The sequence below is a fragment of the Tachysurus fulvidraco genome, chromosome 1, assembly GCF_022655615.1.
Source record: "Tachysurus fulvidraco isolate hzauxx_2018 chromosome 1, HZAU_PFXX_2.0, whole genome shotgun sequence".
NCBI lineage: Eukaryota > Metazoa > Chordata > Actinopteri > Siluriformes > Bagridae > Tachysurus > Tachysurus fulvidraco.
Window position 1 is genome coordinate 27,503,575 of NC_062518.1, and position 15,928 is coordinate 27,519,502.

At 41.2% G+C, this 15,928-nt stretch overlaps 1 protein-coding gene across 7 annotated transcripts in view; it reads left to right on the plus strand.

Moving 5' to 3' along the window:
* Positions 1-14,976, plus strand: part of ctnnd2b (catenin (cadherin-associated protein), delta 2b) — an 85,193-nt gene extending 70,217 nt beyond the window's left edge. For 4 of the 7 annotated variants that reach the window (XM_027169279.2, XM_047817755.1, XM_047817763.1 and 1 more), the window contains 10 exons: positions 450-567; positions 1,388-1,573; positions 2,085-2,279; positions 3,489-3,639; positions 4,463-4,679; positions 5,519-5,603; positions 6,259-6,385; positions 11,242-11,373; positions 11,716-11,792; positions 12,388-14,976. In XM_027169279.2, coding sequence (XP_027025080.1) covers positions 450-567; positions 1,388-1,573; positions 2,085-2,279; positions 3,489-3,639; positions 4,463-4,679; positions 5,519-5,603; positions 6,259-6,385; positions 11,242-11,373; positions 11,716-11,792; positions 12,388-12,633 — 1,534 coding nt within the window. In that variant the 3' untranslated portion in view covers positions 12,634-14,976. The remainder of the gene's footprint in view (positions 1-449; positions 568-1,387; positions 1,574-2,084; positions 2,280-3,488; positions 3,640-4,462; positions 4,680-5,518; positions 5,604-6,258; positions 6,386-11,241; positions 11,374-11,715; positions 11,793-12,387) is intronic. The other 3 variants (XM_047817753.1, XM_047817758.1, XM_047817767.1) reach the window with 2 other exon arrangements.
* The last annotated feature ends 952 nt before the right edge of the window (positions 14,977-15,928 follow it).

A 15,928-nucleotide genomic window follows, 5' to 3' on the forward strand; every position in this document is an offset into this window, starting at 1 on the left:
GCAGAGTCACGATGGAAGTGAGCTGGCTAGCCCAAGCTCCCCCCCCCTAAGCCCCGTGTGCTAATTAATCTGTTTCACGGTTGACCGAAGCTCTGGGAAACCAATTGAATATTTAACGGTCAAGCACTGCTGCCACAGCACCTGCAGGAATGGCAGGATTTTTTCAAGCACCAGAGGAATGAGGATGTAGCCTTTGATTTAGCACGTGGTAGGCCGCACTCTAAGGAGCCCTCCAGGACCGCGCACCCTCGTGGTTAACAAAACATTCATATTGGAGTAAATACCACGCACTGTTTCTGTTTACAGACTCCAGCACGATGAGGGTTGGACAGTCATCATTTATAATCTCTTGTTACTTGTTGCTCACTGTCAGAAGAAAGCATGAATTCTTCACTGATGCTAAAAAGCAGTTTGACCAAACCACCTTACATGTACTCTTTGCTCGGCAGGAACGTGAGCTCGGCAGGAGAGGAGGCACGGCGCAGGATGAGAGAGTGCGAGGGGCTGACGGACGCTCTGCTCTATGTCATTCAGACGGCGCTGGGCAGCAGTGAGATTGACAGCAAGGTTCGAAGCATCGATTGTTTTTTACATACGCAAAACTCTGAGCAACTGTTCTCACAACGTCCACTCAATCTTGCTCAGTTGCAGGCAACAATAGTCTTCCTTCTAACGCTATCATAAAATGCAAACAGATAAGGCTAAACCAGTGGATTGAGGATTTAGTAGAGGTGCACACACATGGATGTACAGACATTGAAACTATAAATCATCCAGAGAGGGACTGGTAGGAATGCGTCAGGGCAGATACAGCGCCTATTTGTTTTGACTCGTAGTAGTCATTTGCATTGAGAGTTCTTGTGCATTCCTCCCTCACCACTGTATTTTGGGCAGAGAACGGCACACATAATAAGTTCGACACTTCCAGTCTCATATATTAAGTTTCCAGTTTTGTTGCATCTTAAGAGCTATTTCCCGCACACCAAGATTGCTGAAATACATGAGAACCAGTCAGAGAATTAGAAAAAGCAGGCTGTCAGATTTAAGGTCTCTTCCTTTGCTTTGTCCAGCCTCACTGCTCAGCAGAATAGGATTAGCTTGATGCTGGCATGCGTCCAGAGGACCGATCTATTCTAACAAGAAACTATTAGCAACATTGTTGTGAGTAGCACATAGGTTTAGCACAGAAGACAAATATCTGGAAAAGCTGAACCTTTTAGGTTTATGTATGTTCAATATTTGTGCATCCAGCTATTCTTTAATCTTTACTGTACATCAACCATGGATGAATACAAATATGGTATGTGAAATGTAAATCCCAGTCATCTTCCATCATCTTGCCTCTGGATTTCTTTCTCCCTTGTGCCATTTTTTTTAAAAATAAAAGACCGTTGAGAACTGCGTGTGTATCTTGAGGAACCTGTCCTATCGGCTAGCGGCAGAGACATCTCAGGGGCAGCAGCTGGGCTCAGATGAGCTGGACGGGGTGCTGTGCACCGATGCCAGTGGGAAGGATGCTGAGAGCTCTGGTTGCTGGGGCAAGAAGAAGAAGAAAAAGAAGAGCCACGATCAGGTGGGCCACAGGAACGAGCACCGCAGCTGCTAGCAATTAGCGCCACTTAGCAGCGCCGCCATTCAGGCAGCCTGCGTCGCCAATCAGCCCTCTTCCAGTTGATAATTACTTACTTTAGAGAGCTGATTTCATTTAGTCTCTGAAAACAGTAGCAATAGTAGGGCCATTGGCCACATTCTCCACATGGGCTCAACAGGAAGCTCAGAGCTTGTGTTGTCTCACAAATTTACAGCTTTTAAATTAAATTGTGAAACACAAATGCATTTTGAGGTGACCTGTCAGTTATTGTGATGCACATGCATATCTGAGAGAGTTATATCAGAGCAGCTGCCTTGCACGTTTACTTTGTACTTGTTGCCCAACAGATTGGCACCTTTGTATGTTTCCATCTATTTTATCAGCCTTCTGTTTATGACTTTCTATTAAATAAGACACTGAATCTGCTACACTTCTCCAGAGTAGCTCATGTGAATTGAGTATTTAATGAGGTTCTCTCTTCCTGTGCTCTCAGTGGGATGGCGTCGGTCCTTTTCCAGACTCTGGTGATCCTCCGAAGGGGCTGCAGATGCTCTGGCACCCGTCCATAGTGAAGCCATACCTCACGCTGCTGTCAGAATGCTCCAACCCGGACACTCTAGAGGGAGCTGCAGGGGCTCTACAGAATCTGGCGGCAGGCAGCTGGAAGGTAGGCCCCACCCCGAAGCCAGTGAGTAACTCCACCCTCTCGAAACCACAGCCCAACTGGGTCAGTTTGCACTCCTACTGACACACACACAGAACATTCGCACAGCTTGAGCCATGCCTTTATGATGTTCCAACACAAATTCTCCACAGCCCTCCAGAGTTCTGGCTCATGTTTTTCACACAGCGTTCTTCTCTGCCATACGTTCAATACCAGCTTCATTACATCTACTCAATTATATGAAACCTCTACTTCAAACTTCACACATTCACTTAGACTCACCGGCCAATTTATTAGGATTCGGTGCTCATTCATGTAATTAGCCAATCAGCCATCCATATCACTGGACAAGGCTCCATATGATTCTATGTAAACTCGAAAGATCCTTCAGGTTCGGGTCCGCTTCGGGTCTGCGAGTGGAAACACCTTGTTGTCGAAGAGGTCAAGTTTGAATGAGCAGACAAACATGGTTCATGCTTAAAGGAAGTCTATACTAAGTTATATAACAACATTTTACAACCATGGTGAGCAGAAAAGCATCTCAGTTGCACAACATTTAAAACCTTGAAATAGATGGTCTACAACAGAGGAAGACCTCATTCAGCAAAGAACAGGAATCTGATGCTACAGAAGGTAGAAAAACTGGACAGCTAATCCTCTACCCTTCGCATCCACAGACCAAGAATGGTCCTCTGCTCTTCTAACACAAGCTGAGATGCTTTTCTGTTCACCGCGGTTGTAAAAAGTGGTTATTTTAGTTACTGTAGCCTTTCTGTAAGCCTGATTCTTAAGTCTGGCTTCTCTTTCATCGACAAGCTGTTTCCGCCTGCAGAACTGCCGCTCACTGTATGGTTTTGTTTTTTTTTTTGGTTTTTCACAATATTCTGTGTGAACTCTAGAGACTACTGTGTGTGAAAATCCCAGGAGATCAGCAGTTTCTGAAACGCTCAAACCGGACCACCTGGCACCAGAAAAACATTTTGCGATTACTATTCTTTATCATGTTTGATGTGAAGCTCTTGTCCTACATGTGCCTGATTTTATACATTACACTGCAGCCACATGATTGGCTGGCTGGATAAATACATGAATGTGGACAGTGAGTGTAGGTACACAATAACAAGTTCAGAAATGAAAGCACATTTCTGAAGGGAACAGTTTCAAAAAAATATTTAACATGACCTTGTAAAAAGCTTTTTTTTTTTTCTTTCCCCCCCTCTGCGTGTTTGGTAGTGGTCGGTGTATATCCGGGCCGCTGTAAGAAAAGAGAAGGGCCTTCCTATCCTGGTGGAGCTGCTAAGAATCGATAACGACCGTGTAGTGTGTGCCGTGGCCACGGCACTCAGGAACATGGCTTTGGATGTGAGGAACAAAGAGCTCATAGGTATGTTTGGTGATAGGAACACTGCATGCTTCGAAGCTAACATTTTGTAGTTGATTGTTACGAGTGAATTTTACACCATACAATAACAGTTCTTTGTATAACATTCATTGTGTTCTCTAATTACTTTTGCTCTGGGGATTGTAATGTCTGTTTTTGTGTGTGTGTGTGTGTGTGTGTGTGTGTGTGTGTGTGTGTGTGTGTGTGTGTGTGTGTGTGTGTGTGTGTTGGGGGGGGGGGGGGTGTTATTTAATAAATCCAACGAGCAATCTTGGTTATTTAATAAATGAACACTAACATAAGAGGCGTCACGTTATTGTTAGAAAATGTTGCAGCAACAGACAATTATCGATCTTTGCAACGGTCTGGGTGCTGAGGTGCGCCTTGGAGTCTCCATGGTAACCAGTCAGTCTGTTCTCAGTCTAAGGCAGAGGCATGTGTGAGAATTGAAGAGCAAGAATTCTGAGAAACCATGCTGAAGTGAAGACATCTCTCCTGAAGTACTCCACGCAGAAAGAAGAAGAAGCAACTCTCTGTGCATTTAGGAAGCTGATTGCTGACTTCCAACATCTAACATAATGATAACATTGTTAATCTCATTACTGGTGGTTGAGTGTCTGCAGAGTGGAAGTGTCCATCTATTCGAGCCTGAATTGCAGAAATGTGTTTGAGTACAACACAGATTTTACACTCCCACCCCCTCAGACAGTCCCTGTTCCATCTGCCTGTAAACCAAAGCTCTACTCTTTCTCTCACTCTCTCTCTCTCTCTCTCTCTCACTCACTCTCTCACTCTCTCTCTGGTTCCTTTGCTCTTCTGCTTGAAGGCAAGTACGCCATGAGAGACCTGGTCCACCGCCTGCCAGGAGGCAACAATAACAGCAGTGGCGGCAGCGTGGGAAAGAGCATGTCCGACGACACCATCACAGCCATCTGCTGCGCTCTTCACGAGGTCATTACCAAGAACATGGAAAATGCCAAGGCCTTACGTGACGCTGGAGGCATCGAGAAGCTTATCGGCATCGCACGCAGCAAAGGAGATAAGTATGTAGCCGAACTGCCTTAGAGAACTTAACGCAGAACGATTATAAGACACACAACACACATGTGCAGTCACATTCAACATGCATTTACAAAGGCTGATGGAGACTATTACTGGCTTACAGAGCCATTTAAATGCTGCAAAGCCGTTTATTCTGGTTATCATCATACAGATCTATATAGAATGCTCGAGTAGATTATTTGTTATGAGTGTTTTTCTAAAAGGGCTTTTAAATAAAATATCACTTTAATGCTAGCTATGGAATTAATGTCTTCTCGAGTCTGAAACTTGCCCACGGTGCTTTTCTCATTGCAAGGTGCTGTCTTATCTCCAGCTCAAATCATAATGGAGAAGTGCCTGGTAATTTGTTCCCCTCTGGCAGAGATGTTAACATGCGAGACCATTGAGAGTGTGCTGTTCCTTCATTTGCTTTAAGAATTCCAATAGTTTTTTTTTTCTGTGGGAAAGAAAATTACTTTTTACTGGCCTTGGGCACATGTCCAAATAAAGACAGGTTTGAAGTCATTTTTCATTCATCTTTGTCAGTTTTGCGGTGAACTGTGGGTGTTCCCTTCAAGTGTGTTCTCCACTGATCTGTAAGGCTAAACCGGTAGGTCTTTCTGACAGGCTTTTTAAATATTTCCATCAAGTAATTAAAGCCAACATGATCTCAGGTTTTCTAGAACTAATCCAGATCTCAGTCACACTTCCACACGTACATCCATTACCTGCCATTTTTACTCATTGACTATTATGCAGGCAGATTGAGGGAAACTTATGTTGTTTAAATTTCTCTCAGTGTTCATGTTTTAACCATTCTCACCTGAATTTTCCCTCGCAGACACTCACCTAAAGTGGTAAAAGCCGCATCTCAAGTTCTGAACAGCATGTGGCAGTACCGGGATCTGCGCAGCCTCTACAAAAAGGTAGTGAATTTATACGCACATAACCTCTGCTACATCATTCGACCGTTACAGTTACAGCATCTATTTAGCAGAACCTCTATCCAGGAGAAAGTTAAAGGAAGTTTCATAATGCTAGAACTAAATAGGTCAGGCTCTATGAATATCTATTAAGACCCTATTAAAACCCTGTCAGATAAGTGGAGTTCTAACAGTCCGAGTCGTGTGCTTTATATTATCTTTTTTGTACACACACATAAAGCAAATCTACTGTATGTGTGTGTGTACATACAGTAGATTTAAAGCAAATCTACTGTACACACACATACAGTAGATTTGCTTTAAATATCTTTATCCATGAAGAAACAAGGCGGTATTAAGATAAGTGCTATAGTGTTGAACATGGATATAATATAGACGATATAGTGTGTGATGTAGGATGAAGTAACAACACAGCGCACAGGAGGATTTTTACAGTAGGAGAAACAATGGCCAATAGTGCAACATAAGGCTTTTCCTGAATGGGGGAATCCAGTGACCACTTTATAGGATGATAAAGAGGCCTGACCAGGGCTCCAAGGAAATTGGTTTACAGAGTATTTCAGAGTCGTTCCAGTGTTTCGAGGTAGTTAATAGAAGCTCCCTAGCTGCCACATTGATTGATTTGCATTATTTGCAGGATGGTTATTCTCAATACCACTTTGTGGGCTCCTCCTCTACAATAGAGAGAGACAGACAGAGACCTTATTCTTCCTCTCGCACTCCCTCCATCTCTCCAGTGCGGACCTCGCCCAATAACCGGTCAGGTGAGTGGACTTGGATGGCACTTCATTCAAAATACCACCATGAACACGAACGCGTAATCATAAACGCATCTTCTACGGTAAAAAAAAATGCGAATAAGGTAATGAATACAGAAGAGAATTCACGCTTAGCAATACAGTATCTCGAACACATATTCGTTTACATACACGTTTTACATTTGGAAGAACATGCCTTGCAGGAGGAATTACTAATGTAACTGTGGAAATAGACAAATGTTGCCGTAAACATTGGGTTAGTTCATATTTTTCATGGAAGATCTAAACTAAAACAAGTTCTTGAAGCAACTTTGATTTATGCATTCTAGGCAAATTTTAGAACGGTCATTATTCACCTAGAAATTGATTTTGACTTCCATATATTTCACACTAGGCCCATTTTATTGACATATATAAATGGAGCTGGCAAACACAGCCAGAGTTCTAGTCAAGAAACATCCTTATACCTTTAGTACATATGCTGATAAATTCCATTCCAAATGGTATGTGTATTTAAATCTGTTTTTTTTTTGTTTTGTTTTTTTTTTCCTCTTGGAACTAATTTCCGAAAATATTTTTTTTATATTGCTTCCTCTTGCAACGAAATTACTAGATGAAGAAAAAAAAATAAATTAAGCCTCAGACACAGTGTAAATATCTAGAGAGCCTATAGACCACCTCAGCCCAAATTTAATTACTCCATATTTTCCCCAGCATGATTCTGAGCTAGATACTGCAGGCTTTAAAAAGAATAACATGTGTACCCATGATGAATAGATGACTGAATAGAGCTGTATTTAATCTCAGCAGTCTTGGGATAACGTATGAGCTGTGGGTTTCAGTGTTGCTTAAGCTGCAGTATGCTATAAGATGATTTGATAATCAATGCATTTGCATGTACTGTAAGCACTAGAGAAATCAGGTGTATATGTTCGTATGAGTTACAAACAGAATTATAGCCTGCTTGATTAAGTCAAATCGTGCAGTTTCACATATCTTAAGAACAAACATGTCACTTTTATTGACTTTGTAGATTAAGCATACCGCAGGGGAGACTAGAGCTCTGTGATGTGATCATATTAATTAGAAGCATTTGACCTTTTTTTTTTTTTTTTTTTAACCCTAAGCTACAGCAATATGGCAGAAAACTATTTATGCAGCAGTCAGACCTAATGGGAATAAGAGACAATACACAAAAGGTGCTTATTCTGGTAGAGTTTATTGTCAATTCCCTAAAAAAAAAAACAGAGCAACTGCATATTATTAAGTCATATTTGACTGTTCTTTTTTTTTATTTGCTTGTCTACATTTGTAGACATTTCTACACTGTGTGTAGACACTGTACAGCTTCACCTATTTCTGTTGTAGCAGCTACATAGTCCTGAGAGCTGTGTCAGGGGTTGTACTTACAGTATGTCCTTCATACAACTGCGACAAAGGTTTCAACTGTGAACTAATCCTTAAATTTAATTATCTGCCACTGAGGCTTTTTACATAAACAGGTGGCTGATGATAACGTCTCGTTACACTACTTTACACGGTACGATCGGGTCTTATATGTAAGCTATCAGAGTGTCTACGGAAGACACAAAGTGTGAAAGAGGCTCGAGGTGGCAAAAGGCACACGTTTCTTTTAATCACTCTTCCTTTTAATAGCTGCAATTAAGCTAATCAAAGCCATTGTCATTCATGTAAAGTGAATCATAACTTCTGAAAAGGGACTTTTCGGTTTGCTCTAATGTTACAAATGCTTCAGTCATGCTAGAGGTCACTAGAGGTCACTGATACACTATCTACTATACTATACTACCCCTTGAAACAAAATCCACTGTTAGATGATGAATCAGCGTAACAAGGACACGAAGGGATGAAACATCTTGCCAAATTGTGTTACTACTTCATGGAAATCATCTGAGAATTTATTCTTTTGACTGGATGTGGATCAGAAAAAGAGCCTCCAACATTCCTCCTGAGAAAATACAGTTGGAAAAAAAATGCTGTGAATTATAATTCATACTTAATGTGATGATGAGGATTATATCTAGTTGATTTATGCATTATACGACCAAGTGTTGTGTGGGATGGTCACATCTAACCATGATGCTCATATGTTTTCCCTAAACTGATGGAGCGCACAGTTGTCTAGAATGTCTTTGTATGCTGTAGTGTTATAGTTTCACTTCTCCGGAACTAAGAGACCCAAAAATGTTCCAGCTTGAACATACACCAGTACACAAATCCAGCTGTAGGAACAGGTCTTGTGAAGGTTAAAGGCAGGGTCTCCGATTTTTGAAAGCCAACGTCGACATGTGAAATCACCAAAACAAACACGCCCCTAACCCAAATGGGTCCCACCCCTGTATTGATAGCTCTGCCCACACATACATACGTAACCCAGGCAACTAATGGAAAGAAATGTGTCTTTATCATAGCTGAAGGGAAGAACAATACGATTGCAGATAAACAAACAAGCAAAAATGACACACAAGCATAATCATGCAAAGGACAAAGGCATATATTAGTTCTGTGTAACAAAGCAAAACCAACGTTACTCACCTATCAAGAAGGAAAAAAGCAACCTCGGCGTCTTAAGTAAAGTTGAATTTCCCGAGTCAGTAACTCCTGAGCTAAACACTGTTACTACACAAAACACGGTTGTAGCTGCCTCTCTACATTACTACGATAGAAAAGAGGTGTTATTTGTGTAGTAACAGCGTTTAGCTCAGGAGTTATTGACTCGGGAAACTCCAATCTGTGAATATGTGGCTTCCTGCTCCTTCAGTTCTCTCCAGCGCTGGAAAGCTGATCCTATATTAACACGTCCTACTTCTCGCCTTATCGTAAGCCTGTCTTTGCTTTCTTTCTTTGTTTTTATCCTCCATGTTAATGCTAAACCCGCTTTCTGCTAACGTCACACATGCGCACTGAACACTCTCTCCACCCATATTGACAAGCCCCGCCCCTTTCTGCTCATTGGCTACACGTTTGTTTTGATTTTTGTTTATTATTCGGCCCGACTCAGTTTTCTGAAGCATTTCTCAAAAATCGGAGACCCTGCCTTTAAAGTGGAAGAACTCAAGCATCCTGCACAAATACCTGACTTCAACTGCAACACTGACTAACCCCCAGACTTCCTCACTGTTCATCAGTGTCTGATCTCACTAATGCTCTTGTGGCTGAATGATCCCTAATCCTCACAAAATCTAGTGGAAGGTCTTCCCAGAAGAGTGGAGCTAAATCTAACAGCAAAGAAGACTAAATCAGGAAAGAGATGTGCAATAAATACATGTGGATTTGATAGTCACATGTCCACAAACACACACAATATTGGATATATAGTGTAGCTTTGTAGGTGAGATCAATCGATGACGCGGAACTATAGATCAACTATAAAGGGAAAACAAACTCAGAATATGACTATTTAGTTTGTAACATAGAGGATTTTTATACTATATTAGCACTGATTAGTTGGGTGTGTCGGTGATGTTATATTATATCTGTCACATCATCTAACACTGTTGTGTTGCTGGTTGGGTTTCTTCATTACTCTGTGACCCGTCCATACAGATGGAGGTGTGCAGTTGTCACTTAGTCTTTGTTTACCTTCGAGTAATTGGATTTTCAAGCAGACTTTGTCACTGTTACTTACCTGCAATGTTTATTTCCTCGAATTTGGCCAAAAAGGTGCAACAGATGCTGAATATCAGGAGCCAGGGAAAAGACTTAACAAAAACAATTAAGTGGCTGATCCAATATAGAAACTCACTCACTCATTTTCTACCGCTTATCTGAACTACCTCGGGTCACGGGGAGCCAGTGCCTATCTCAGGCGTCATCGGGCATCAAGGCAGGATACACCCTGGACGGAGTGCCAACCCATCGCAGGGCACACACACACTCACACACTATGGACAATTTTCCAGAGATGCCAATCAACCTACAGTACCATGCATGTCTTTGGACCGGGGGAGGAAACCGGAGTACCTGGAGGAAACCCCCATGGCACGGGGAGAACATGCAAACTCCACACACACAAGGCGGAGGTGGGAATCGAACCCCCAACCCTGGAGGTGTGAGGCAAACGTGCTAACCACTAAGCCACCGTGCCCCCCAATATAGAAACTGCTGAAAGTAAATAGTGTATTCTGCTCACTCTTTAAACATCATCTGGCTGCACTTTACAGTAGACGATTATGGCCTGCAGAAGCAGCGGTACCAAGAGCTGCATTGTTCATACACTCACGTAGAGGGCATCATCTGAAGGATTTATGGTCACATTCACATCCCTGTCCATCTGAAATTCAAGACAAACTATAAAATGTACAGTATACCGATGTAAACACACTGATGACTCTTTAGATCTTTCCACCACTTTCATGTTTGTTAGAAAGCTCTGACCTGACATTCAAAATTCTGTTTATATTTTAGATTATAATGAATAAGATAGAACATTCAGAGGACTGGAATGCAAAAGAGACCTTTCAAGAAAGTTAGTCTATATGAATTTCAAACCATAAGCATAATAGGAAGGCCAGTACAGAATAGACAGTAGAAAATATCCCATTTGTGACCCAGAGCTAGATTGTTTGGTCAGTGTCAGACACAGTGTCACATATGCATGGTGAAATATTATATATATAAATATACCGCATACTCCATTGTTTACATGGTATTTCACAACGCTTCAGCTTCATTTCCGAGGATGTGCAAAAGCGACGCTCTGAAGGACCGCAGGATACGATTAGCATACGTCTCTAAAAGCATGTATAGCTGTAGCTTTTCTTCCAGCATGATTGTTTTCTTCACATGCATATTGTGATGTGTTTTTTTGTTTGTTTGTTTGTTTCTCTGCTTGTTTCCAGCAAGTGCCCCCACCTCTCCACGAGAGATGATGAGTTTGAAGGAGAGGAAGACAGACTACGAGTTGACTGGAACTAATCCCGGTTACCATGGCAACAAGGGCGAGCACACCTCCAGGAAGGACACTATGGCTGGTAAGGCATGAGCAATACACGCTTGTCCTTTTTCGTTGCTCAGATCACAGGAACTTTAAACCTCCAGGATAAACTGTACACGCTAGAACATTGGGCAGGTGCAGAGACACTGTCCCTGCTGCTGTCATCAGAGAGCCATATTCACATTCATCTTAGCAGCTGTGTGCAGTAAACGCTCTTTGTGGTGTGTGTGTGTGTGTGTGTTCATTACGCATGCAGGTGTTTGTTTGTTCAGACTGTTTACCTGATTATAGATACAATGAGTCTGACTCCTCCACAGCCACATCACCGGCTGCTTACGCAGACACTTTGTATACATTCATGAACCTGTTCTGTGTGCAGCACAAATCTCCAGTGGAACTGCCACACTGTTCCGGGGTGCTTACGTGTCTCCCAGTGACGACCTCAAACATAACCAGGTAAGCAGTTTTTGCCAGCTGAAATATTTCTACAACCTTTTACAGCTCACTGTCGCGGGTTTGAATGAGCAAGAAGTTATAAGTGCTCTCTAGACAAGGTCGGGCAAAAGTAGATCCAAATACACCAAATGTTAACTGTTAAAAGGTTTTAAAGTATTAAACACGACCTTGAATGTTCTGAGATTAAAGGAACACCATATATTTAGTCTGCTACATTCGTTGACAAGAATAAAAAAGAATTCTGGCTTATAATAACAGTACAGTGCCTTTCAGAAGTGTTGACACCCCTTGAAGCTTTCTACAGTTAGTATTGTTACAAGCTCGGAATGAAATAAACTTAATTGGCATTACATGTCATGGATCTACACAAAATCTATATATTTAACCAGTAATTATGCAAAAAAATAACTGCTGCACTTAAGCCTTATTGCTAAATTAGATATAGATGAAGCATGATGGTGGTAGCATCATGTTATGTGGCTGCTATTCATCATCTACTGTATTTTCCAAGGAGACTATGCGTCCGAAATCCTGCCCAGTCCTGAGAATAGGAGAATAAATTAAATGTTGTTCATTTTTGTCTCGTTGCTCTCAGGTGTCCGCTCAAGGTAATCCATCAGAGGCCTACCCTCCCTTTCAGACTCCACCAGGAGCTAATTTCGAGGAGAATTATTACGAGGACCAAGCTCACCAACGCCCCCCGGCCACCGCAGACGGCACCCTGCACCTCGGCCTAAAGTCCACTGGCAATTACGTGGACTTCTACTCGGCCTCTCGGCCCTACAGTGAACTCAACTACGAGACGAGTCATTATCCTGCCTCACCCGACTCCTGGGTGTAAGAGGCAGCGGGCAGGGCTGAGAGTCGAGGTGAAGACACGCAGACAGAAACCAGCCCGCATGTGCATGAACACTACCGGATACACAAACTCACACACACACTCAAACACAGACACACACCTTCAGTTTAAATGGAAGGCACCTAATGAGCTAATGAGTCACAGCGGTCATTGGAGACATTCACACCGAGCAAACGAACCTGATGATGTTCTGGAGAAAGAATGCAAAAGGAACATGTTTATTGAAAAAAAAGGAAATTTGAAGTGCAAAGACGGTCCACAAAGCAGAGGAATTTGGGGAAGCAGCGATGGAAATCTGTAAGTGCGATCTAGAGGAGATGGGGACACGAAGCACAAGAACATGTCATACGTCAACACAAGCTGAGGAAATAGATCAGACACATTTTTAGGACATCTCTTTGCGTTTGACCTGCTTTTTATGGAGTGCTTTCTTCACAAGGAGATTTTTATCTTTTTTTTTTTTTTCATTCTCTTTATTTTGTATGTCCTCTTTTTAACTTCTTAATTCTAGTGTAAAGTATTTGTTGTATATTGCAGATGTAGATACAAGTTACATTGTGTATATTACAGAAAAAAAAACTGAAAGGTCCTCCCCAGTGGCTCATAATATCATTTTTTTGACATACAAACGAAAGGCTACTCGTACATTCACTTCTGTAGGTAAGGTCATTTTTGGCACCACAAAAATTTGGTTTTGATTTAAAAGTGTTGTTTACTTTTTTCTTTTTCTTTTTTTTTTTGAGAAGAATGATACAGTGATATCGAACGCATCATCATTCCACACACGGGGTGCTACACTGCCTGGCAACAGTTTACCGATTAACATTTTTGGCTTTATTTTGCTCAGATGTTTTTTGTTCTGTAAAGATTTCGTGACAGGTTACAATAACAGGTTCCACTATGCTTCCAGTGACCGTGCTGGGGTTTTTTTATGTTTTTTTTTTTTTTTATGTTGTAAATTGTGCCAAATGTGGTTATCCCTGAACTAGAGGATCACCACAGTTCTGACATTGATGTTTACTTCTGACACCATCATCACCTGATTCTAACAATACAATATGCTTTATTTTAATTATTATTATTATTTTTACTTTTTTTTTCTTTTCAATTGGGTTTCAATGGGATAGCCACACACTGCGACAAGACTTGGATAACAATGGGAGGGACACACTGTTTCATCGCTATGTCCCCCCTAAGATGTATAATTCATTTATGCTGTGTTGTAAAATAGATGACTGAGCAAAGCAGCTTTTTTTTTTATTTCCAGAAACGAGTGGTTTTTAAGTTCATCGTAGACTAATCTGTCAATAGATTATGAATTATATATTATATAAATACAAATATATATATATAAATATATACTTTTTATGTGCCGATGTGGATGTCACCTAATGCAGAGACTTTGCAAAGGAAAAAAAAAATACATGTAGGATTTTGTTCACGTTACTTCTGGTCTTAAATTTCCTCCAAGCTGTTGCCCTCCTGTTGTCATGTTGTTGCTGTGTGAAGCAGGTGAGACCAGGGCTCCAGACACCCAGAGCAATGATGAGGCCAGGTTTCTAACACAGAAACGGTGCTAAAACACACGCACACACACACACACACACACGTCCTCTTTGTTTTGCGTTCTTGGATGACGCGTTTGCTGTTTGATGTCACTCTCTTTCAAAATATTAAAGCTGTTTTTGAATGTGTCTCCTCCCCAGAGTGAAATACTGTAGAAGCCACCTCACAACGCCGTCTTCATGTTTCTATGAAATCAAAAATGCAACACTGCGAAAAAAAATTGCTGCTAGTTTAGACGTGCTCCTAGAATGAGTTTTTTTGGGGGGTTTTCCAGTCACAGTTGCCCGCTCTTTTCCTTTTTATCTCAGGATATCTTGTATTGGTTCTGTAATGGCTTGGGGGAAAATCTTTTCCCTCTGTAAGCAGACTGAAAGACACTGAGTGCAGCAGTCATGGCCTCTGATCAAGCTCTTCTTTAACCTGAAGTAGTTGAGGAACGAGTTCTGAAGTGTGGCGGTAAGCCCTGGTCTTCCCTCCATATGATTTTGAGCTTAGAGATAACTGTCAGAGGCAAGGAACCAAATGATAATCTCCTGAATTTGTCTCACATATCTTTCAGCACTATCAATAGTAAACGTCGGGGAAAGAAAAAAAATTAACATTCACAAAATGTTTGTGGAAAAAAGTAGACATGTCTGAAGACTTGTATTGGAAATGTAAGTACATTTTTCTGTTGCTAGACAAAGTGTTTGAGAGAATTGTGAACCTTTTTATTGCCAGATTGCAACTGCTATAAGATATAAACTGACTATCAAATCATTTTGTGTGAATCATTATTACTAAGAGAATTGTGCTTGGTATGATTCATCCAAAAATGGACCTGTGCTATATTTGTAGTAATGAAAATTAACATTTTGACTGATTGATTGTTATTAGTCACAGTGATTAGTAAAAGGTTGTTCTGTTGAAAATTAGACACCAGTGGAGCTCACGGTAGGTTTCGGATAAGACTTTTATCATGGTGGGTACACCATGCTACGCTACATGGCTAATAGCATGTGGACACCTGATCATCTTATACCTATGTGCGTCTTTCTAAATCTGTTGCCTGAAAGTTTATAGTTTTCTTTCACTGGAATTAAGAGACACAAACCTGGTCCAGCATGACAATGCACCTGTGCACAAAGAGCTCCATGAAGATGTGGTTTGTCAAGGTTTATATGGAAGAACTCTGACTCAACCCTAATAAACACCTTTGGGATGAACTAGAACACTGGCTGAACCCCAGACCTCCTCACCTAACATCAGTATATGATCTCACTAAACTCGCTCATCAGGCTTAAAATATTCTTTCAGGAGCCAACATATCACACTTCCAACATCTAGTGGAAAAGCCAAACAGAAAAGTGGAGCTTATTAAAACAGGTTAGGACAGTTATCCGTCTATAAATGTGCAGATAACCGACAATCTGATATTTATTTAACTTTTTTCATTTGTTTTTCCTTAACAATCATATTTAGAGACATGTCCTCAGTCTTAATTTGCACACTGTACTCTTTACTTAAACCGAATCAGGGTTCAGAGCAATTTGCTGATGAAGTAAATTAGGAATTAGACATGATTATTGGCCTTTCTAATTGCCTAGATATTCATCTTTGTTGTTAATTTCAGTGTGATAAGAGCATATCAGAGAGAAGAATTAAGATATAATTACAGGGCCACACACTGAGAATAAAGATGAGAATGTTCCTGGGTTAAACGCTGTGATGC